The sequence below is a fragment of the Durio zibethinus genome, chromosome 23 (genome assembly GCF_047325235.1).
Source record: "Durio zibethinus cultivar Kanyao isolate XHJ-2024 chromosome 23, ASM4732523v1, whole genome shotgun sequence".
Taxonomy (NCBI): domain Eukaryota; kingdom Viridiplantae; phylum Streptophyta; class Magnoliopsida; order Malvales; family Malvaceae; genus Durio; species Durio zibethinus.
The window spans coordinates 8,433,518-8,458,469 of record NC_143184.1 but is presented as its reverse complement, the minus strand read 5'-3'; the positions used below and the strand labels follow the sequence as shown (position 1 = coordinate 8,458,469).

Sequence of the window (24,952 nt, the reverse complement as noted above, 5' to 3'; positions counted from 1 at the left end):
ACGGCAAACATTATATGTTACAACTAGTTTGCACTGATCGTACCAAGAAGAGAAAACGATAATATACAATGAAAAGTCATAGTTGCAACAAGGGGACCTCCTTCATGACATGAAACAGACAACCAAAGCATTCAAGAAGAACACAATCATTCGGCAAAGATAACTGTATGTATCGCATACTTAATTTCTCTGATGAGGGAGTTTGCTATTTGCTCAAGCTTTACTGAACTTCCAAACAATAGTTGCATCTCCTTTGGTCCATTTAAATGTAAAATGGTAACATTACAAGATGTCTATATTCGACTCCAAATAAAATAGAAAGTTCAATATTTTATCCATGTACACTTTGTCAGATTTTCCAACACAAAAGCTGACTAGGATGATAAAAATGAATCACTCATCTTACAAGAGCTTGAAACATGGAAACTCTACAAAAAAATTTATTGTTTGGCTGAGAACATATAAAATATGGGGGGAAAAAGAATGGAGGTCAATTACAATTAAATAAAAACTGGTATGTACCAGAAAAGCCACCACATTTTCCATTATACTTGGCAAGTGATCATATTGAGCAAAATGGACCAAAAACAATGGGTCAGAAGAATTTGAATACTCTTCCCCTGGTATTCAACACACTTGGAAGCAAAATCATGGATGCAAGCTCTGCATTCCTGAAGACAAAAACCATATGGTAAATATCCAAAAACCATTGTGTGGAATGTCATCAAATAGTTTGAATTCATGATATAATTTGTGATATGCACATGAAAAAGCTTCTTTTATCACTTTCAAAAGAAACAAAAAGAAAACACAAAACAAAAACCCACAATAAGAAACATAGAAGTTGCAGTTTATAGATTATAGATGTAGAAAAGGTTTTTCAAAACAAATACTTTGAAAGGAAATTTTCTGAAGAAATACTGAAAAGAAAAAGAAAAGCACAATAGAAAGCATGTTCACTCAACCTAAAAGAACACAATATGAAAAGATTGTAGAGGAGATAAAAATGGTTGAGGATGCCTTCTTGTAGTACTGGAGTGAAGCAATATGCATGAAATAGTCAATATTTTATTACTAGCATTCAACTCAGAACAGAAAGAAAAGAGTAATGCCGAAATTACCATATTTCAGACGTCCATGGTATGAGGCAAGACATCGGTCAGTGCAGACTCATGGCAGTTAGGGCTCGTCACTAGTCAGACAACCAAAAGACATAGGGTCAACCTGGACAAATAAAGTTGAACCACCTCCCAATCTATCAACCAGACTCAAAAAAACGTGCAACAGCCGAATAAAGTTGCTCTTCCTCAAAAGGCTTTGACACATAGTCATCCATCCCAAATTTCAGGCATTCTTCATTTGTAGCCTGGATGACATCAGCCGTCATTGCTAATATTGGAACATGCCAGTGAGACACATTTCCATACATCTCAATTGATGCTTCTCCAGAAGCAAGTTTTTTGTTCACCTCAGTCTCCGCACTGCGGATTTGCCTAGTTGCTTCAAATCTGCATAATATTTGGAGTATCAGGATTGTGATATACTCTAAGAGTAGGAAAAATGAATAGTGAACTAGTCAGAGTTATCAGAAGTTAAGGGCATTCACGACATTTGAGGATCTCTTTCCATTTAGAACATATCTTGAAGATGTTTAGACCCAGAGGTAACAAATTACAATAACAAAGTCAAAGGGTAGTTAGAATGTTAGATAGATTACCCATCCATTTCCGGCATCTGGATATCCATGAAGCAGGCATCAAAATCATGGGGTGGCTTAAGCTTGTCCAGAGCATCCTGGCCCCTTTCCACACAGGAGACAATTGCTCCATATTTCTTTAAAGCACCTTCTGCCACTCTTCTGTTAACCTTATTGTCATCAACCACTAAAATTCGCTTTTCTCTAAGTAGACTCCCAAGTGTAGATGTTTTCTTTCTATGTACTTGGTCCTTTCTACCATTTCCAAGGGCTTCTTGGAAACAGGCAATCAAGACACTCAAACGAAGAGGCTTCATCAGCACATTATCTACAAAACCAGCAGTCTTAAGTTTGGAGCGTTCAACAGGGCTCATGGAGGTACCCAAGAGAAAAATCTTTGGAAGGTTTGTTGAAACATCTAGCCTGCCATTTTGGCCATGTTCTTTGAGCAATGTACGTAAATGGAGAACTGTTTCCTGATCCCAAACATCTTTGTCAATAAGAATCATGGCCAAATGTGCAAATTCACTGCAGAAGAAACAGATAAAAATGCATCAGAAAAACCAAGGTAAGTTGAATGGCATGGCAGTAAGCTTTCATGGTAATTCAAATATCCAAAAGTAATCGTCTTCAAATTCTTGTTTTTCATAAGTCAGCATGCTTATTATTATTAGTATCATTACTTACAAAACTTGATGCAGTTTTGAAAGAGGACATATATATATTATATATATTACATATATATATCATATATATATATATATATATATATAAAGTGTCTTGATATTGACAGGTGACTCTCAGAAACTTCTGCTAAAAAGCCTTCAAAAACTGTGAACAATATCCCTGATTAATGTTTACATGTTGGTTTTCTAGCTTTATAACAGCTGTTTAGATTCAGAACAGTAACTAGAGTATTCACAGTGTCGCATGTTATATAAATTATGTCAGAGCAAAAACCCCAGTACCCATGTATCTTTCCCTAGGCTCCTTTGTGTACCGATTAATATTATAATCAATTCAAATTAAAGCCTTCTAACTTGGAAAGTTGGTTTTTTTTGTGTAAAATATCAAAAGCTTTCAATCTTCTATGTATAAGCACCACCAGAACTATTCTAGCCACCTTGTGCCACAAGTGCTTGAGAGATAGGTGCATGCTGACTCCATACTGGAAGCTATATCCAAAGATATTCCCAATCTCCGTAGATGGTATCTTGTGACCTCAGCTCGGATGCTTCTATTATCAATAATCAGTGCTCTCAATCCTTGAAACTCTGGAACCACTGGATCACATTGCTTCCATTTTGCATCCGGAGAACTCACTTCACCTTTTCCAAAAGCTCCAGTAAACGAGAAAGTACTGCCAATCCCAGGTTCACTCACGAACCCAATCTTCCCATGCATGAGTTCCACCAGATGTTTGCTGATGCTTAATCCTATTCCAGTCCCACCATAATGTCGTGAAGTGGAACTGTCAGCTTGTACAAAAGGAGTGAAAATTCGACTTTGTGCATCTAATCGAATTCCCACACCTGTATCCTCAACTGTTACTAGTAATTTAATCTTTTCAGGATCCTCCATTGTATCTTTGTCATTTAATATTTTAAAATTCTCCCAGCTTCTCCATCTTTCTACCACTGGAAACCCACTTAAGGTATTATATGTTTTACTCGACGTGTCTTGAACTAAGTTCAAGCCTTGTTGTAGCACCTTGTCTCCCACATCAAATGTGCCTTTCACTTCATCTACTAGATGCACTGAGACAAAAATATGCCCCTTATCTTGCGTAAACTGCAATTTAAAGGACCAATAAGTTAGGGAATGCATTCAAATGTCAAAAATCTGAAACTGGAAATTATATACAAACATAAATATTCATCTGATTTCTTGGATTTCTAGTGCAAGTTAAACATGAGAGTGCATTTATGAATCGGAAAAGCTTGGCTACATTAATTTACCATATTGCTCAATGCCTTTTTAAAAATTTTTAAACTGTAAATACTATCAACAGACAAGAATAATCTACTTTAAGGCATGTGTTGTCCCTGAAAGAATCCACCCTCTGCTATTAACTTAATTAAATCATTGAAACATGTCAGAGCCAGATTGAACTTAGTAGGATTAAGAATCTGAATAAAAATATGAGGTGATAGAGCCACTCAATTCTATGCAAGAAAAATGCATCCAGTTCAGAAGCAACATATCATTTTCCTAGTCTTCTGGTCGTTTAAGTTTTAACTATATAATGCAAAGGAAAGAGAAGAAACATGGAAATTCAAACATAACAAACCTTAATGGAATTTCCAACAAGGTTTGTAATTATTTGCCGAAACCGCCCAGGGTCACCAACAACAACTTCAGGAACCCGGTTGGACACATAAACCGCCAGCTTTTCATGTTCAAAGAATACAAATAAACAAGATTATATAAGTGAAGAAAAGCAGAAGAAAGAGAAATCAAATAAATTTTAAAAAATTAATAATAGTAAAGGAACAGTTCGGTTTACCTCAATCCCTTTATCATTAGATTTATCTGACGAGAGTGAGAGAACATTATCAAGAAGAGAGCGTAGATCAAAGGGCACATCCTCAAGCTCAAGCCTGCCTGATTCTATCTTAGCCTGATCAAGGACCTCATTTATCAATGAGATAAGATCTTTCCCACTATTATGAGCAGTCTCAGCATAGTCTCTTTGGATCGCATCAAGATCTGTGTCCATCAGCATTTTCAGCATACCTAGAATATTATACAAATGAACTATAAATACCATTCTTTAATTATTGTGCCAGAATAGAGAATTAATATTTATACAAATGAAAGGGTTTCTAATCACCTAAAACACCATTCATTGGAGTCCGGATTTCATGGGAAACAGTGGCTAGAAACTACAAAAAGGAAAACCATTAAGTTAGAAAACACTGTAGAACTACTCCATTATGGCCACATTTAGGGGAAAATTTTACTAAAATGACAATCACTAGAGAAATAAATTTGGATATAATTATGCCAAAGTTTTGAAAAGGAGAGAAACGTGTTTGCTAGGGGTAGCAAATGCACCTGAGATTTGGCTACATCTGCAGCTTCAGCACGAGCTTTGAGCTCCATCATCTCACGGTAGTCATTCTCTACTTTTGCTATTCGACATATAGCTGCATGGAAGATATGACCAACAAGCAAAGTAATAACTAGAACTCCTACTGATGCATTGATTGCCATCCAAGGTAATGGAGGTTTTTGCTTGAACCTGCAAGAGAAAAAAATTACCATCCCACATCTTTTTGCCAATATTATCTTTTTAATTTTTGGGAAAACTAACCTGCAGTGCATCTCATGCTTCCTTAATGGGTCCCCAAAATCAAGACTGCTAACATGCAATAGACCAGTATCAGTTACATCAGTACCATACATGCTGATGGGAGCAGATGCATTGGTTGTGTCATAAACGTTGACAACGATCGTTTGGTTGCTGGCAAGTTGCTGCAAAAGCTTCTCCACCAGGGAAGGGACATCATAAGATGCACCCAGATACCTGTAATTGAGATTCACTATTGAAATATTTTCCTATAAACATAAAAATACACTAACTGACAATAACAATAATACTTGTCTTGAGAAAATTACCCCACAGTCGCTTCAGTACGTTGCTCTGGTGTAGCATCTGGATGCAAATCCTTGTTATAAACAGCAAATGTGAGCACAACGCCAAGGTGATTGAACTTTAACAGCTTAAAAGGTGATGTCAATACTCCCTTTCCAGTTGCCCTTGCCCGCAGGATGTTCTCACGGTCTTCCTATGAAGAGTAGAAAGAGCAAATTAAAATAACATTATTGGCTAAATGAAGATGAGATAGTAAGAAGATGTAAATAGACTCACTTCTGAGGTGTGTTATTTTTATGTAAAACTCTTCAGGAAACTGTATTTAACATTATTAGCATGAAATTGAGAATGTATTCCTACTAGTGGGCTACCAACTAAAATAGTAGACCTACAATTATAACAGGATAAAAGGGATTTGGTTTTGATTCTTTAATCTTTGACCTGGTCTCTTAGAAAATTGACTGCTATGATTATAAACACCATACCCCTATCAAGTTCATTACTTGTGTTTCTGAGCTTGTTGATCCCTTTGCGTAATACATTAATGTTTCAGTGTTGAGATCAAACAGAAATTACTTTGGATAATGTAGATTACAGACTTGTTGCTAATCTGCATTCCAAGGCTAAGCAATTTAATTTTAGCAATATTGTCACAGTACACAGTCGTCCTCAATGTTTACTAAATCTGCATTCTAATGAACCATTTCTCATCATTCAAAAGCTTGTATCTAGAGAGAATTTTCTCGATTTGCCTACTCTTTAAAGGTTAGTCCTGCTTTCAATAGGAAGGATGTGCACCGAGGTACTTTAAAGCTTCCTGCCCTGGTTTCTAGTTCTTCCGCAGGAATTTAACTGTTTAAGTGATGCACCAATGCCGTGTGGTGAGCTTAATTCTTCTTCCTGAAATGGGATAACTTGCAAGACCTATATTAGGTACTTTAAGGTTTATTTAATAGTAAGGGTTATTCTTGAAGTTTCCTATAGGAACTGGAGTTACATGGGTTGTAACTATCAGTACTTTCTATTTATAATTTTCAGTCAGACTTTGATACTGGGATAGCGAAATCATATTCTTTCCCGCCTCTTATTCCTCTCCTCTCTTTTCTCCCTCTTTTCTACCTCCTTTCTGTCTCCCTACACCTTTTCTTCTCCCATGCTGTATAAGTACTTTTCACACCACGAAGCAGGAATAATTCACAGCACTTTATTATTATTCTTTTTTTTTTTTTAATTTATATCATTTTGCTCCAGATGTTTTAGCTACTCGTCAAGATTAGTTGTTACTAGACGAAAATACTGGAAAACCAGCATAAGCCTTTTCTGTTTGCTCTCTTTACAACTTAAGTATTATCATAATTCAGCAAAGTTTTGTTTCTTTAAAGCTTATAATGTGCAACAATTCTTTTCATTTGGGGTATTCCTAGAATGACTTGGTGTAAGGCTAGGAGTTAGTAGTTATTATTTTACTCCCCTTGATTATGGCCCTAAATGAAGAATAGAACCAGATCTCAACCCCTAATTTCAAACCTCTGATTCCAATTGCTCCTAACTTCTCTCTTAAACCATGACTATAGTTCATTTACTCTTAAATTTTCCTTTATCATCCACATCACACCTAGGAATAGCTCCACTCTTAGCCCCATGTCATGATAAGCCCCCCAATATCATGTCAAACTCATGGTCAATCAATGTTGAGAATGACCAAAGGGAAATAACAAACTCACAACCATGAAGACAATGATGACATGGTTCCATATGAAGGCCACATTCAAGAGCTCGTGGAGACAATCATGTCATCTTGTGTATTTATCATTGTCTTTGGCCCTTTCGATCCCAAGCAAAACCAAAAACACGACATTCCAATCAAGTCCAAGTAACACTTAGGATCATATTTGGAGAATTCATATACCACAATAACCTTCACTACAAGTTGACTTCTTGTATTTTGTCCTTCTCGCGGAAAAAATGATTTTTCCCACAATGCGAAGGCTAAAGGATTTAGTACTTTCCTGTCCATTTAGGGTAGGCAAATCATTAGTCCTTCCATATGATTATTTCACAGACACTTCCCAAGAACCAACCAATATGTAGCTAAAAGGTGTGTAGTTTCCTGTCAAAATTTAAGTAAAGCACATGGCATATGCCTACCAGCTGCATAAAAACAATATTCCAGCAGCATTAACTATCAACTAGTGAAATTCTCAATCCATTTAGCTTTCTATAACAGACTTCAAGCAACATATAATTTGATTAATCTAAAAAATTAATGCATGCTTGCAATCATTTCGCTTGATCTCCATATGAGTTATGAAAGAAACTGGGTTATCTCAATCTGATACTAGCAGTTCAAAGTCAGCCAGATAATATAAGAACCAGGAGGGTAGCTTTAGGAAGAAGAAATCATTGTGCAAGTGTGCATCCATCCACACACATGCACACTTACACACAACAAGGAAAAAGAGTAAAGGAAGAATTTGACTTTTTTATGTTGTTTATGGTAGTGGTGGTGGGGGTAACAAAAACGGCAATCAACAGTTCCAAGAGAGCACAGGTTATTCATAAAAGGGAAAATAGATATAAAGCACAGCCTAAGCTAAGCTAAAACATACCTTGCCAGACATCATGTCAATAGAGACAATATGAGACACAGTTTCTTGTGAAAATATCACAGGTGCATATTCATCTTTAACGGGTGCAGGATCCAAATTTTCTGTCAGGCAATCTTGGACTAAAGTCTGGTCCTCAGTTTCCATTTTCTTTATAGTCCATCCATGCTGTTTCTCAAACTGCTCCCTCTCTGAGTGAAGAACTTTCAATGCATAAGCAACACCACTAGTAAGTGGTCTCTCAAAAGCTGTTCTCTCAGTATATTCACCAAATGTTTTCTGCAAAACATGAAATAGCAGTTCAGGTTGACATATAAGCAGAACTAAATTTGTCTATGCTGTAAGTACTTGAATTTCACATACAATTTTAAGCCAATTATTACAGTAACATAGTGGTTAATTATCACATCAATCAGTTAACTAAGTGATATGATGTAAGCTATACAACATAACTGAGACTTGCTATCATCATTCATAAGCATAGACTTATCCATACAAGTACAATTAGAAAAGCATTTGATATTCAGGTGCAAGCGCATAGAATATAACCTGATTAATGGCAGATGGATGCTTCCCATGGTGAAAAGTGGATACGAGAATAGCCAACGCATGAACATGATTCATGCTAACATTGAACTGATCTTGCAACATCCGTGCTCTTTCATCACACATGTTGGCAAGTGTCTCTTCTCTCCTCAAAATGATCTTTTGGTTTAAATGCCAAAATAACCAGAAGGATGTAAGCATCCCAAGGAGTACAAATACTATTAGGAGTTTCTTTCTCCACTTCCCTGCACCTTTGGGAGAGCTCTGGGCTTGCTGCTGCTGCTTTTGTTGCAGCAGCAGCTGTAGTTGCTGAGCTACAGGCTGCAATGGAACAGGCTCATTCTTTCTGTTCTTCCAGCACTTCAAACAAACTCCTGGAATCTTGCAGCTCAGTAACACTCCAACAAGAAGCAACAAACATCCTTTCACCATACAAAAAGACAAGTTCTGACAACAATCTTTTGATTGGACTCCCAGTGCACTTCTTTGCGAGATGTTCTGCTTATGCCAAACAACAAAAAATGCAGTTATTTTAATGGAATTATTCATGGATATCCATATTTGGTATAGTTCTATTCATTTAGCACTTTCAAGCATGCAATTCCAGAAAGAGTATAAATAAATAGATGACTCAGGCATTATCTGATTATGGCAAAAGGGTCTGGAGGGGCATAAAAAGCCATTTTCCATCATTGATTTTTCTTTTGGATAAATGCTATTTTACTTCATGGCAATTCACATACACATGCTTAACTGTATGATGTATTATAATCCTGACAGTTCAATTCACAAATGAGACCATAAATTTCATTATATCACTCATAAAGAATAACAGGATCTAGTATCGAAGAACTATAAAAATTCATTGCAATCTTTTAGTAATGGAATTGTCTTTAACATTTTGTGATGCTTAACTCTATATATCATTGTTTTATGAGCCATATATACTAACAAAAGCAGCAAAAATTCATCAGCTTCTTTTCAGAAATATTTTGCAGCCAAAATTATTATGGGCCAATGGAACAGCTCCACAATTGTAAACAACCTTTTTCCTATACCATTACTTGGTAACCATGTATAGTCTGTCTTTTTTCTTCTTTATTTTTCCTCCAAGGGAAGGGGAAAAGATATGTTATAAAATTTTACTCATCAGAAGGAAGAATTCATTGTACAGCATTAACTACTTTGCTTTTGAAATTTAAAAGGTTCAATATTTGGAGTCAGGTGTTTCTACAATCTGGTTGCTACCTTTCCATCACTGTGCTGCTTCCATGATATTAATGAATCTGCATTTTGTGAGACAAAAGTATTATGCTCCAGCAATGACAAGTCATGCTCGCCAGGAATATTCTCAACTTGGACTGGGCATTGATCCTTAAGTTCTGTAGTTTTTACAGCCCACATCTGCTGCTTTTTGAAGTCTTGCTTCTCTGAACACAGTACCTTAAGAGCACAGGCAATACCATCACTTGAAGGCTTTTTAGGTCCTGAATGGCTGCTACATTCGAGGAATGTTATCTGGAATATGCAGAGTAATGAGAGAATGATAGACATTCCATGTAGAAAATCTAAGACATTCATCTTTGCAACCATATTTTGTTCACTGTTCTCGATGATGTCAGATAATAAGTTATCTGTATCAAGTTATAGATCTAAAGCATTGCCTATCAAGAAAAGATCTGAAGTATGTTTTCTCCAGTACTTGCTGCCATTATTACATAATCGGACAGGTTCATATGATTCCATTCTTTCAAAATATTCAGATTAATGCAATTCTGAAGGAAGTGGAAAGCGATTTAGAGAACATTTCCAGTATATAAGTATTCCATTTGACGAAATTACATGGTAGTGGAGCACATAAATAATGCAAAGGGATCTGGCCCATCAAGCTTGAATGAGAATGAGGACTAATGCATCAGCTTAATCCATTCAACATATTTCAATTTCAGGTAGACTGCACTCGTCTTGGGTTATTCAACTATACAAGGAGTCAAGGACAGGATAACAAATAGGTTATCCTATCATACCATAACCCCATTTTCAGATTCATGTCTTCTATGATTTCCAGCACAACTACAATTGAAACTGGGAAAAACCAATAAACAATATCTTTATCCTACATCATCTTCATCCTACATCATCTTCTACAAAGGAAAAATCTGATAGAACAAAGCCACATTTGTCTTATCGTATTATATTGGCCAAATTCAGCCTTCATAAACCAAAACAAGAACCTTCTAAAAAACAGTTTTTGTCAGTATACAATAATTCCAGCTATAAACCAAGCAAATTATACCAAAACAGGTAAAGTCTAAAGCTATCAAAGATACAAAATTACCTGATCTGATTCATAGAAGAAAGAAGCTAGAGCATGAAACTGGTTCTTGCTAACATTGAAATTTTGGAGCAAGATTCTTGCCTTCTCCTCACAAGAATCAGGACTCTTCTCATTCCTCTCCGAAGCTACACTATTGAAACTCAAGAAAAACCAAATAATCCCTGTAAAAACAAAGCCTAAAAGCCAGAGAAAGAGAAGGTTTCTCTTCCATTTCCTGAAAGAATTGGATCCATGCATAGTCTCTTTTGCCTTCTTTAGCCTGAAATTTGCTGATAATCTACAATTAGGACCAGAAAGCTTGCCGTTCATAGACATCTTATGTATTTCCCCAAGCAGCCTTGACAGCTTCACAAAATTCCCAGTTCCAGAAGAACAACTCATGAAAGTAAAACCTCCAAGGTGACCCCGAGATCAAAATTCCACAGCAGATTCAAATTTGCCAAAATGAAACCGAGAAAAAAAATTCTTCACCTAACCAAGTACAGAACTCAGCAGAAAATTCAGCTCATTTCTCAACAAAAACAAGCTTCAATTATTCACCATACCAAGAAAGCAAAGTGGTCCAAACTCCAAACCTCTTTGCTTTCTCTCTTTACCATCCACTTTATAGTTCAAATACTAAGTTTTTTTTTTCTTTCCCCCATCAAAAACCATGCCTTTCTTTTGAAACAACACTAAAAAGGGATCAGCAATCATGCCAAAACAAACAATCTGAACCCAACCCAGTATTCTTTTGGGCAACCTGTAAGGGAATCATTAAATGAAGTAAAAATTTTGGCTTTTTTCTATACCAATGCCTCTCAACCTTCCCTCACAGTCTGTACAACCAAGAGAAGGTATCAAGATCATAACTTTTTTTACAAAAAAAGAATTTATCTAGAAACCAAAATTTTGGACTTTAACCCAGCTGGTCTGTGAGGTAAACCAACTGGAATCAATCGTCGGACTTTGGATAAAAGAAGAGGTGTGTAACTTCTTTTTTTCCTCTTTTTAACACTCTCACTGGCCCCCCTTTTTCTCCCTATGCTCGGTTTGGAGTCCAGCAATTGAAACTAAGGTTTTTGGGGTGTATGATTATCTCATCATCTAGTGGGGAAGGTTTTAGGCCGCAGAAGCAAACAAACTCCTGCATTAGAAACCAACCCTTCCAATAAAATATATACATATATATTCCCCTTATTTTTTATTATTTTACTACTTAGTATCACATCAAAGTTTTAAACTTTTTCACCACTTTCATTTTTATATATCTGCGTTTTTCTTCTTTTTTGGTGAGGGTGTCCTCTTGCCTTTTTGTGAGTTGAAAGAGACTGCACCACTCAGCGTTTAAAGAGGGTGGGGTATTTGTTTCCTCAGCTGTTGTGTAGCTTATCTCAGACAAACGGATTCAGGTACAGTATGAGGGTAATTTTATTTATATTTTATATATATATATATCATTATTAAATATATCTCAATTTTAAAATTAAACTTACTATTTTTATTAAATACATTACACTCCTTATTTTTTATTTTTTCTTTCTCACCTTTTTGCTCCTTCGTTATTTTTTTTCCTTCTTCACTTTTAATCAAAAAAATCATAAATCTATCAAATTAATCTCAAATCACTTATATTTTTAAGTTTTGCATTGATTAAAGATAAAATTTTTAACTTATTTTGAATTGATTTAGTTGAAATTTAGATGAAATGCAGGTAAATATAAGTTAAAGTTTAGATAAATTCAAGTTTTTTGAAAATAAATTTTTGAAAAAATTAAAAGATTTCTTGAAATTTTATTTTTAAAAAGAACTTAAAATTTTTCAAAAATAAAAAAAAAAAGTCTAAAAGCTTTTTGATCAAAAAATTTTTCGAAAATCTTAAAATTTAAAAGCTAAAGTTTTTTGAAAATCTATTTTAAAAATTTTTTTTAAATTTTTTTAATTCTATTTTTGAGAACTGTAAAGAAGAAGGAGAGAAAAATAAGTATATAAAGAGCATGGGAGTAAAAGTATAATTTATTAAAAGATAAATGAATATTTTTTAAATGAATTTGCTGATGTATAAAGAAATTTAAGTGGTACATTAAAAAGTCTCCGTACGAAAGATAAGACTCAGGGACTGAGAAGGTCAAATTTGGTATTTCACAATCCCGAATAGAAGCCACGCCAGATAGCCAAGGATTCCTGTTCAGACTCCAGTTTGAAATTACGGATAAAATGTCAAAATCTTTCATTCGAATTTTATTTTAATTTTTAACTGTTAAATCGTTTCATAAAAGTTCCAATTCTTTTAAAAGGGTGTTAATATTTTTTTAGTTTCTAATAAATAAAAAACATTGTCCTAGATATTAGTAACACTGTATGGAACTTATTTTTTTATGACTATAAATTTAATTTGTAAGAAAAAATTTTACTAAATATTTTATTTTATATATAATCTTAAATTATATAATAAAAAATTATACTTTTTGTTGCATGAATTTTACTTTACCAATATATATTTTTTAAAAAAACTAATCCTCTTGTCTTAAAATCAAAATTTAAGTTTTAAATAAAATTTTAATTTCTAATTATTAACAAGTGTTTGTAGTTTTTTATCATTATCAATTTAAAATTGTGTGAACCTAATTTTATCTTTGAACCTTTATAGAATATACTCTCTTATATTAATTTGATATATATATATTTTATTTGTAATCTTCGATATTTAAAAATTATTTTAAATTTTGATTAATTCGAAATCGAATCGAATTAAATTTTATAAGGAGATGGATTTTTTAAATTTATTTTTTTCATTCATAAAATTTGAAATTAATATTTTATTTAAAAAAAATCGAACTTCTTACCACTCGGATCAATAAATGTTGATGTTAATTTTATATATTTAAGATTTACTCTTGAGATATTTTATACAAAAATTCAACCCAAATACTAAAAAAAAAGAACTCACTCATCTTTCATCAATTATAATATAATTTATTGATAAAATATTAAAATTTTAATATTTAATAATTTTAAATAAAAAAGAATAATCCTTTTACAAATTGAATTAGTGAATCATTAATAACACTACATTAACATTATTATCACCAATCAAATGATTTTCTTAATAAAATATTAAAAATTTTAACTTCAATATTAAAATGAATTTTTTGTTATTTTATATATGTATAAAGGAAGATTCAATTTATATGATATAAATTTTTAAGTTTATATATTTTTTAATTATTTATTTTAATAAATTTTTAAAAAATAATAATAAAATAATTTAATCTCATCTTTAGATTTATTAAAATTAATAATTAAAATATTTAAATAAAAATTAATTCTATACGAATCCTTGTCATAAATATTTATTTATATACATATACATATATATATATATATATATATATATATTCTATGCCCACAAGAAGAATAGGAAAACGGAAGCGGAGTAAAACGGGAAAAAATCGGCAATTGCTACGGTATGGGCTGACATTCTTAATCTGTGCAGTCTGTGGGGGAATATAATTGATGATGTGGGCATCAACATAAATGTTTGTCGGCTATGTACCTTAACCACCAGCATTAAACGAATAGCAAAAAAATAATTAAAAATGTTGAGATGGCCAAGCAAGGATTAAAATAATCATTTTATGTCAATGCCAGTGATTAGTTTGACCACAATAGCAAAAAGAATTTTTGAGTTATGGACTTAGGTTTTATTTGCGACGGTGATAAAATTAATTTGGATAATATTAAAAAAAATAATTATTATTATAATTATAATTATAATTTTTTAATAAAAGCTTTATATTAAATAAATTTTATTAAAATTAATATTTAAATTTATTTATACCACATTATAAATACAATAGAATTCAAATCTAACTTTATCGTTCCACATTTGGTTCGACGGAATTCCGCCGTTATTCCACTTCATTTATTTGGTTCACACAATGGACTGGAATTTTCTTGACCATCCAATTTAAAGGGTTAATAACAGCCCTGAATGACATTGTGCTTTTAAGAATCCCCTCAAACAAAAATAAAATAATTCACTGAAAAAGGTTGGGTCATGCCTCTATTTTGGCATAAAATTCCTTTTTATATATTTTTTATGAATTTTATTACATTTTAAGATAAATATTTAATTTAAAATCAATTAATAATAAGTGAAATGGTCATAGATATATTTTAATTTTATGTGTTTAAAATATCTCAAATTTAATTGATATTATAACATTATTTTATCATCACTTTAGCAATAGATTCAAATAATCATGATATTACTCAAATAAAAAATATCACATTGGAGCTATAACCATAAATACCACTCATTAGTATAAAAAAGCCAACCCTTTCAACTCATCTAATTGAAATCTAATTAAAATTTTGTAAAAGTTTCAGATTGGACAAAGTATAAAAGAAGAAATCTAAAGAACAGACCAAAATAATATCCAACCTATTTAATCAAAAATTAAAATGTAAATTATTTAATTGAGTAAAGTAAAGAGTAAGCTAAAATTAAGGTTCCATTAGAATATATCCACTAAGAATTGAACCTATAAATTTGCCAATTATGAGTTGAGCGCTTTAACCATTCAACCATTTGAATGTCATTATATTAATTGAAATTGATAAAAAGTTGCATTGATTAATGAATTTTTTACTTAAAAAAAATAAATTTCAATTTAAATGAAAATTTTAAGATAAATCAATGAAAAGATATCAATTCAAATATTTAGTTTTAAAAGTTGAGATAGATTCCATTCTATAAAATTTAGAAATCCTCATTTTTTTTTTCAAAAATTTTTAGGTTAAAATATTTAAAAAGCTTTTAAATTATTTTATTTTTTAAAATTAATCTCTATATTTTTATTATTCTCAAATAAGTTTTTATTCTTTTTTTTATCTAAATAAGTCCTTATTTCAAATCAAATATTAATTTATGATAAAAAATTATTTAGATATAAATTTAAAAAATATTTATTTAAATATAAATTAAAATTTAAAATTTTATTTTAGTACAAATTATAAGTTAGTTGCTTATTTAAGTATAATGAAATATAAAAAATTAGTGATAAAATTCAGAGAATTTTTATTATTTTAACCAAAATTTTAAGATATTTTCAACTTTAAATATATATTAATTCATATATCGTTTTCGATAGTTTGAGTTGTAATAAAAATTATTTTTTAATCTTAATTTTATTGATGGATGAAGTTATAGGACGCGATTCATCAAACAAGGGTATATTTTGCCCATTTTCATTTCATGTAATGTTTCTACGCCGCACTATACGATTTAACAACGTCGAGCCAATAAGTTTCCCAATCGACGCACCCAAAATTGCTTTTGTTTTATTTATTTATTTATTTTTAAATATAAGGAGTGGTCTCCATCATCGCGAGCCGTGAAGTAACAGGTGGACCCCATGACAGCTCGATCTGACAAATCACGCTCCTTTATTTTTTTAACTAATTTCGCCGCGATTATTTATATATCGGCAAGAATAAGTAAAAAGAACGCGCCAATGCATGGAGTGACACGTCGATTAATTTAAGGGTCCCACAAGTATAAAAAAACAGCTTCGCTTCGGTTATAACCGTAACCAACCCGACAGACAAAACCACCCCCCCGCCCCACCCCACTGCACCATGCGACAAAAGTTGGAGGTAAACTGTGCACATGTATTTCAGTTGCGGCAGCTTCTAAATATTTTTCTTTTTTTTTTCCTTTACATCCCATTTGTTTTACAAAATTTTTTAAATAAAATTAATTATTTTTTATAAAATTTGAATATCAATATTTGATAAGATTTTAAAAAAGAAGGCATTTAAAATTTTAAGAAAAATGAAAAAAAATTTAATTAAAAGTTTTTATTAACTGATGTAATAAAACATTATTATTAAAAAATTATAAAATTTAAAATTAATGAAAAAAGTTAATTTTACTTTTTTGATTTTAAAAAAATAATAAAATTTTATAAGATTCTAATTCCACCAAAAATAAAATAGTATACATATAATTTTTTTATAAATTTAAAATTTACCATTTCCCTTTTTAATAAATATTTTTATCTGTTATTAAAATTTTAAAATAGTCCAACGATCTGACTAAATTAAATTCTTTAGAAAATTTTTTTTATTTATTTACCGTGATGAGTTTCTTCAATTAAAATAATAGATTATATAATATTTAGTAGTATTATTTATATAATTTTCAAAAGTTTCAACTCTCAAGTATTTATAAGATATGATAATTTATTTATTATCTCTCACCACATTAAAAGACAAAATATTTAAATAGGGTCTTATAAGACTTTTTTTATTATTAAAATAGTAAAATTAACTTCCTTTTTATTACTTTTAAAATTTATGATTCCTTTCTAATAATAATTTTTTCATTACTTTAATTAATAAAAATGTTTTACAAAATTTTATTCTCATAACTTTTTTAAAAAAGCTTAAAAACTTATTTTTCAAAAAGTTATATAATTTACTGAATATAATTATCTGGAAACTTGTAGAAAGAATAATTAAATAATTTTTTTTAATTTATAAAAAAAAAAAATGTGAAGAGCAAAAACAAGAGTGTTTTTAGAAATTTTCTTCAATTTTTTTTAATTCATCCAAATTACAGTTCTGACTTTTTTTTTCTTTATCTATTTATTTACAATCGATATTATTCAGGTTTATAACAAAAACAAAAAAAAAAAAAGGGTATTCAGGTTTTTTGAGTGAAAAATGTTGGATTTTTTATTAAATTAATTATATTCTATTTTCCAAATAAATGTATTCAACAAGCTATGTATGACTATTAGTATTTGCTGCATTAAAACATTGAGGGAGTAGGAAAAGAATGACAATGTAATTTAATTTTTAGGGTTGATAAAATCATTTTTCCGCATTAATTATAGAGGACATGTTCCATTCGTCTAAAGGACGTTTCTCATAATTGAAAATCCAATAGCCATCTTTGTCACCATAAATGTGGTTTTATGCCATCTACCAAGTATCCCCTGTCCTTCCCAAACTATAGGTGACATAATTTAAGCTATTCAATATATCATTCACTGACAACCTTTTGCCTCCCATGCAAAAATGAAAGTCTAACTCCTTGTCTTTGGAGATATAATTTTCATGATAAAGCTCTTGAGTTATTACATAGTTTTAATTAGTATTTAGTTAAGCCATATAAATACTATTTATGATGCTTTTGTCTCGGCACAAATATTAAAAATTATTTGATTGTTATTATAAATTTTATTAATGTATGTATGATATATTTTGATCGTATTGATGTAAATGAATTTTTTTAAAATTATTTTAAATTTGTAAATTACTACTGAATTAATCCTTAAATAAAAAATCAATCCTATCCAAATTTTGAAATTAAAAAAAAAAAAAAACTTGATACATTTGCTGGATAAAAGGTTGTCTTGAAGCTTCATTTGTTGTCTTCTCAAATCATTGGTGTTGTTCTTCATGCATCAACTCCTTTTAACACCTTAATATATATATATATATAAGAAAATATTATATTAGTATAAATATATTTCTTTATTATTAAATCAAAATAATTAAATATAAGTATCATAAATTTAATTCTAATTTAATTTTTTTTTTTAAATGTAACAATGATATAAATGATGCTTTTCCTTTATATATATATATATATATATATATATATATATATATATAGAGAGAGAGAGAGAGAGAGAGAGAGAGTGCACCATTGGCCACAACAATGCCAACTGTTCAAGTGAAGTCCAGACAACTTTCTTTAATCAAGAATCTTCTAATTACTCCTCTATTAGGGTTGAGAAAAGGAAAGGGGAAATAGTAAAAGTAATAATTATACGAGGAAAGATTGATTATCTATGTCTCACAAGTAACTTTCCTTAAATTTTAATCTTATACATCAAATATAATCTAAATTGAATTGATCCAATATATAATCATTCAACTCTTTTTTCTCAACAAATTAAAGAATGCCATTAAAATTATTAGTATAGTATTTCTTTTGATGATAACACTACCTTGACCTGCAAAGTTATAAATAAAATATTCACAGCATTGCTGCTATAATAACACTCTTTGCCTTGGAAAACTCAATAGTAATTTACCTACAATCTTTTTACCCATTAACAAATTACATGTCATGGTATAAAATATTTTTCATGTGAATTATTAAGCTGGAAACTAAGAAATATCAAAGAAATAATCATTTGCAATTATGTTAATTTAGAAAAAAAAAATAATGCTTTGAATATAAATATATATTGCATGAGATGAGATCTTATTGTGGTCCATGTGAGTAGATATGGGGAGAGGGAAATGGGAGAAGATTCTTTTCAGCCCCTTCCCTATTTTGTAATAATTAATCATAATTTACTTTTCAATGATAATATAATTAAATTATAGATGCTTTTAACTTTAAAAAATAAAAAAAAATAAAAAAGAAAGAAGAATTAATGAATGATTACAAAACAGAATCAACTTTAGGAATAAACTAATGACAAAATCTTCTAGCCATTGCATTGGGGATGTTCACTTTAGTATAGAGCATATATATGTATGTATAGGTATAATTTCTCTAAGTTCTATTGGGAGTGACATGGAATTTTTGAATGCTAAAAGAGAAGAGATTTTGAGAGCTTAAAACCTAACATTCTTGGATTTTATTCTTTCTTTCTAGTTTTATGTGACTATAATACATACAATGTGTGACAAAGCTCTTTTCTTAAGATTTCAATGTCAATTTGACCTTTAATTTAAACAAATTAAAGTTGAATTTGTGAAGCAGAAAGAAAGAGGACAATAACCATGATTAATTTAGTTGCCCAATCTTCAATAAAATAATTGGAGTTTCTTTTTAGGGTTTCTAGATTTAATAATAAGAGTTCATTATTAACCTTCAATTTTTGTCTACTTAACTCATTTTAAAAAGATATTATGTACTTAGAATTTTTCTCAAATCTAGTCATTTTCATAAGTCTAACCAAAATGCATGTCATCTTCAATTGGCTTGGTCTAGGAGAGTGTTATCCTAATTAATTAACAAACAAAATATTGCATTTGAACATCTAAGGCCAACACCACATATAGAACGCAATTTGTTGAAAAAAAATTAATATTACGAAATGGTTTTTAAATGATAATAAAATATTAAATACAATATTTGAATTATAAATTTTTTATTTTATATGATATTTAAAAAATTATTTATCTATCATATATGATTATCTAAGATTAATCATATTAGAAATGAGTATTATATTAATTATCAAATTTATAATTCAAATATCACATTAAATTTTTTATTATAATATAAAAATTGTTTACAATATTTCTTTAAAAAAAAATAAATCCAAGTGTTATTCGACACCAAGAAGGTGACAATCTAGTCAAAAGGTAGGGAAGAATTAAGAAGGATTCGAATATGGGGAGATAGCTGTCGATCACCTAACTAATATTTTCTTTGAAGAGCTCCATCTTTCCACTTAGGTCGATGTTGACAACTTTTGATTGTTACAATTATACAAACTTGATTTGAATCAAGAACATGAATTAAATATATATTTGGCACAACTTTCCAACCCCTCCTTTGTATTACTTGGAAATTTCATTATTTCAATTAGGCGAAGTTTAATTAAAACTTTTTTTTTTCGATTTTATAAATCCTACTCTTCATTTTCAAAGATTAATTCAAACTCCAAACTTTTAGATACGAATTTTAAAATTTAACAGTTATAAATAATTAAAATGTAATTATTCATTTTAATTTAATAAACCAATTTATTTTAAACAAACACTTTAATATTCAACATCTCGAAAGATTGAAAGTAAATGGTGTAACGAAGTTCATGATCAGCAGTAGGGTTGGCATCGGATCGGATTCGGGATGGATTTTGCTCGCCCCGAACCCGACGCGACTTTATGCATTAATAAATCCAAATCCGATCTTACCCAATTTTTTTTTGTTTTTTCGTATCCGAACACGAACTCTACCCGACACTATATAAACAGCATCCGATCCGAAATTAATAAAATATTTAAAAATATCATTATATAAATATATATAAATAAATAAATAAATAAATAATTAATTAATTAAAAATAATTTTTTATATAAATATCGGGTCGAGTCGGATCGAGTTTGTCTAAAACTTGAACTCGATTGTTTCATAATTTTATTCGATCCGAACCGAAACTTAAATTAAAAAAAAAAAAAATTGATCTCATAATATCAGATTTGATTGAAATTCGTCGGAAACGGATTAGATCACTGACCTTAATCAGCAGCCGTGTCCATTTGTTTATGACATGATGGAAAACTATTTGGCTGGTCAAATATGAATCTTTGAACGCTGGATTTGTTAGATGTGGGATTTGTCCTTCAGCGGGTACCTGATGGGATCAATACATAAACAAGAAGATTTGAAAAGCTTAATATATAAGCTCTACAGTCTAAAAATGGTCCCATGCCACCGTCCAAGAAGTTGAAAAAAAAAAAATTTGTCCCCAGCCATTTTGGTTTTATTTTGGAGCTGTGGAAATGGCAACTAAGAGTTAATTATATACCCAAAAATAAAAATAATCCTTTTATGGTGGATTTATTACTTGCTAAAGAATTAAAGATATCAGTTGCCATCAGTTGAGATCATTTCTGGGATTTGATTTTTCTGTCACCTAATTTCGATAGTGATTTTTTTCAACCGCTTCCATTTTTCAATACCACCCATGATGAAAGAGCAGGCATGATGATGAACCAATTACAAGAATCAAGGATCCAGAAGGATGTAACTTCTCTGAAAAGCTGTCATGGAATGAGCAAAGCTATAACATTTGACAGCGTTGTTTCTCTCAGTAACCTTATCCATTAATCTCCTTGCACCAGAGCTCAGGAGTTCTCTTAAAGCAGATGACAAGGCAAAATTCACTTGAAAAAGGATTTTTTTTTTCCGCACTGCACTGAACCAATGAACAAGTGTAGTGCTGAGGAGTAAACGCTCATGGAAATTGTATCATCGTGCTTGCAAGCCATGTACAAACAACTATTTCAGTAAGAAGAGAAAAGCGTGGAGCATCATCATCTTTCATTGTTGAAGCTACCATATAAATGTCTCCCCTCAAATTATATACTCTCAAGAACAGCAATAAGACATGGGAATTCTATGAATTACACACATGGTACGATTAGTTACAGAACAAAATTCCTGTTAGAACACATTAACGTGAAATTGCAAATACATGAAGAAACAGAAGCATTCTCATTGCACATAAGCCACAGAAAAGCAAGTTCATCATTAATGACAGAATGTTATGATACTCACCCTGATTCTTTACAAAAGCTCAAAAAAAGGAATCGTATTTACAACTACTAATCACTTTTACAGGATAATAAATTAACTGACTAACTGAAGGTTCATGGATAAAATGAAGTAGCAAATCTTAACACTCTAATTTACCAGCAAAGTAACATCCTAACTTTCATAGCTTGCTTCAATAAATAACATATCATCCAGGATTCCTTAGTGATTAGTTCTAAAACTGTGGCGCTCATTTGGCTGGAATTCTGCCTTGGAAGCGATATTGTATCCATGTAGAAGATCAGGGAAGGATCTCTTCCACTGCTGCTCCGTGAAGCACTAGACTCTCCTGCAGCTTTATTTTTTCAAACAAATATTTCTTTTCAGCCTCTGCCTCACTCAAGCAAAGTTCCGAGTAACCGCAACTATCACGCCAAGCATTCAAAGAAAGTAGATAGAGTATATTAATTCTATTTCTGATAGAAAAAAGAAGATCATTAGGCATATAAGTGTTAGTATTATACATCCTAATAAATCGATTTTGCAAGAAAAAGAAAATGATCACGTGACAAGTTTATACCAAGCGCTCGTAGAGAATAAGTAAGGTGCATTAATTTTATATTGGATAGTAAAAAAAAAATATTGTTGTGCATGTAAATGTTAATGTTGTAGACCCCGATAAGTTGATTTTGTGAAAAGAGGATAATGATCACATGATAAGTGGTATTAGAATTAATTTTTGACTTATTTGACTTCATGTCAAGAATCTCAATGAGATAAATATGATAGGTCAATCTAATTACTTAATAAAATATCATAATAAAATACATTAACAAAATCTGACCACGTCAAATATACTCTAAAAAAAAGTATGCATTTGTAACAAGGGCATCACAATTAGAATAGAGAAAAATACTTTAATCTCGAATCAGATAAAAAATAAAAGATCATTGGATATAAAAAATAAAATATCATTAAACATCTAAGTATTGACGCTAGCAATTTTTTGAAATCTCTCAACCCCTTTGTTTTGCCTCATTGGCTTTAAGTAATTAGATTAAGTATTAAGTTAATCTATCTTATTTATCTCATTAAAATTTTTAACACCATGTCAAATGAGTCAAAAAATTAGTTTTGATTGTACTTATCATGTAATTATTATTTTTTTTTGTACAAAATCAGCTTATAAGGTAAAATCTAATCACGTCAAACATACTTTAAAAGAAAGCAGACAACCGTAACAAGAGCATCATGACTAGAATAAGAGAAAATGCTTTAGTCTCAAATCGGATAAGAAATAAAATATTACTAAATATAAAAAATAAAATATCATTGAACCTATAAATATCGATGGTAGCAATTCTTTGAAGCCTCTCAGCCTCTTGTTTTGCCTCATTGGCCTTAAGCTGGAAATATCTGCCTCACAATTCCCTACAGCTCTTCTATCTGCAGCTTCTTATTTTTTCTCTCTAGCTTCATTTCTTCTGCCTCCTTGGCCTTGTCCTTAACCTCCCGCTCACAAGCGTCAAGAGCTAAGCGAGCTTTCTTGAACATCCTCATCTTCTCATCAGCCACCATTTCCATCTTCCATACGGCCTCTTGCACTATATCTGCTATTCGATTGCGTGCCTCTTGTGTTGCTATCAACCACCCACCTTGTCCATTTTCCAGGCTTTTTGGACAATCCATATCAAGCTCTATTTAAGTAACAATGATTTAAAACAAAAAGAACTTTCATACAACACAAAATTATTGATTCAGAGAACAACAAAGTTCAAAAGTCGAGATCAAATGTCATGAATATCTGAAACTTACGATTTTTCTTTAATATTTTACTCATTTAGGAGCTTAGGTAATTTCTAGATTTACTGAAAATTGCAGACTCCAAGCCTAACAATTTTGGGATTTGCTCTTTACCTTCTGATTTGGAGTCCAAGTCCTTCGACTAGTCGGAGAGACATCAGTACAATTAATTAACAGGGAGAACATCTATGAGAATTGTAGGTGCCATTATGCTTTTTTTATTATTATTGTGTGGAGCAACCGTAGGTGCTGAAGCCTTTGAGACCGTAAAATAAAGCTAAAACAGGAAATCTATGAATGCAGTCTCAATCTTTATCTTCTTTTTCCTCCCCTATTTCCATCATTTTTTTAGTTCTAAAATAGGCTGTCTTATACATTACTTGGAACTCCCAAGCAGATATTCACATTAGCCAAACTGAATAAGCCGTCCTAATCTCTACTTGAAACTCAAGCAGATATCCACATAAGCCAAACCTGATAAGCAGTACTAAATCTTACTTGAAACTCTCATGCTGACCTAACCCGCAACAACATTACCATCATTTCAACCCAACCCCGAGTTACTGTCTGCAGGGATCGTTCACAACCAGAGAAATGGGCACGTTTTTCCTTTCCATTCGCTTGTGGTTGTCAAGATTGAGTCTTTTTCCATCCAACAGAAGCCCTCAAACCCCAAATTATCTTTTCTAATCAAGTCCTAAAATCACAACATTTAGCACACAATCAACTTTGCCTATTTTATACAGCCCTCCCTTGCTATCCTATGTCAATTCAGGAGTTACACTGGAGATCCCTACAAAAACAGAATTAGGTCTTTCATTTATCTGAATCAAAAACAGAAGTGCAAATTTCTCAAAAAGGGCATGAAGAGTTTAAGCAAGGCTATCACACATATCAAAGCTGTCGACAACTTACTGTCGGACCAGAAAAATAATTGAAACTGATTTGCCAACAGAAAACTTATCATTGTCAATAGATATACGTTAACATTTCCTAATATGATTATTATGATAATTAATTACTAATATACCACATGATAGGAGTTAATCTCTTTGCTATTAATCCGTCCCCTTCCAGCAAAACAAA

The 24,952-nt window shown here is 31.2% G+C and overlaps 1 protein-coding gene across 2 annotated transcripts; it reads right to left on the bottom strand.

Annotated features, from left to right (window-relative positions):
* Positions 1-219: 219 nt before the first annotated feature.
* On the bottom strand, positions 220-11,924 carry LOC111314520 (histidine kinase 2-like). Of its 2 annotated transcripts, XM_022915951.2 has the most exons (14): positions 10,785-11,924; positions 9,695-9,964; positions 8,450-8,944; positions 7,904-8,179; positions 5,318-5,487; positions 5,013-5,225; positions 4,754-4,940; positions 4,530-4,581; positions 4,203-4,432; positions 3,987-4,085; positions 2,820-3,487; positions 1,718-2,224; positions 1,122-1,508; positions 220-671 (listed from the first exon to the last, which is right to left on the bottom strand). In XM_022915951.2, exons 1-13 carry the CDS (start codon positions 11,163-11,165, stop codon positions 1,259-1,261), a joined length of 3,798 nt encoding a protein of 1,265 aa, XP_022771686.2. In that variant the 5' UTR covers positions 11,166-11,924; the 3' UTR covers positions 220-671; positions 1,122-1,258. The 2 variants fall into 2 exon arrangements, with proteins under 2 accessions (XP_022771686.2, XP_089609363.1); XM_089753237.1 differs by having other exon boundaries at positions 4,754-5,225; positions 10,785-11,912.
* Positions 11,925-24,952: the final 13,028 nt, after the last annotated feature.

Bases quoted from the DNA above. Each gene is read 5' to 3' on its own strand.
- LOC111314520 (XM_089753237.1), bottom strand. From the start codon at position 11,165: ATGAGTTGTTCTTCTGGAACTGGGAATTTTGTGAAGCTGTCAAGGCTG. The intron at 9,965-10,784 runs GTAATTTTGTAT...TGCATATTCCAG, and splicing joins TCTTCTATGAATCAGATCAG to ATAACATTCCTCGAATGTAG. The intron at 5,488-7,903 runs GTATGTTTTAGC...TACTCTTCATAG, and splicing joins TTGACATGATGTCTGGCAAG to GAAGACCGTGAGAACATCCT.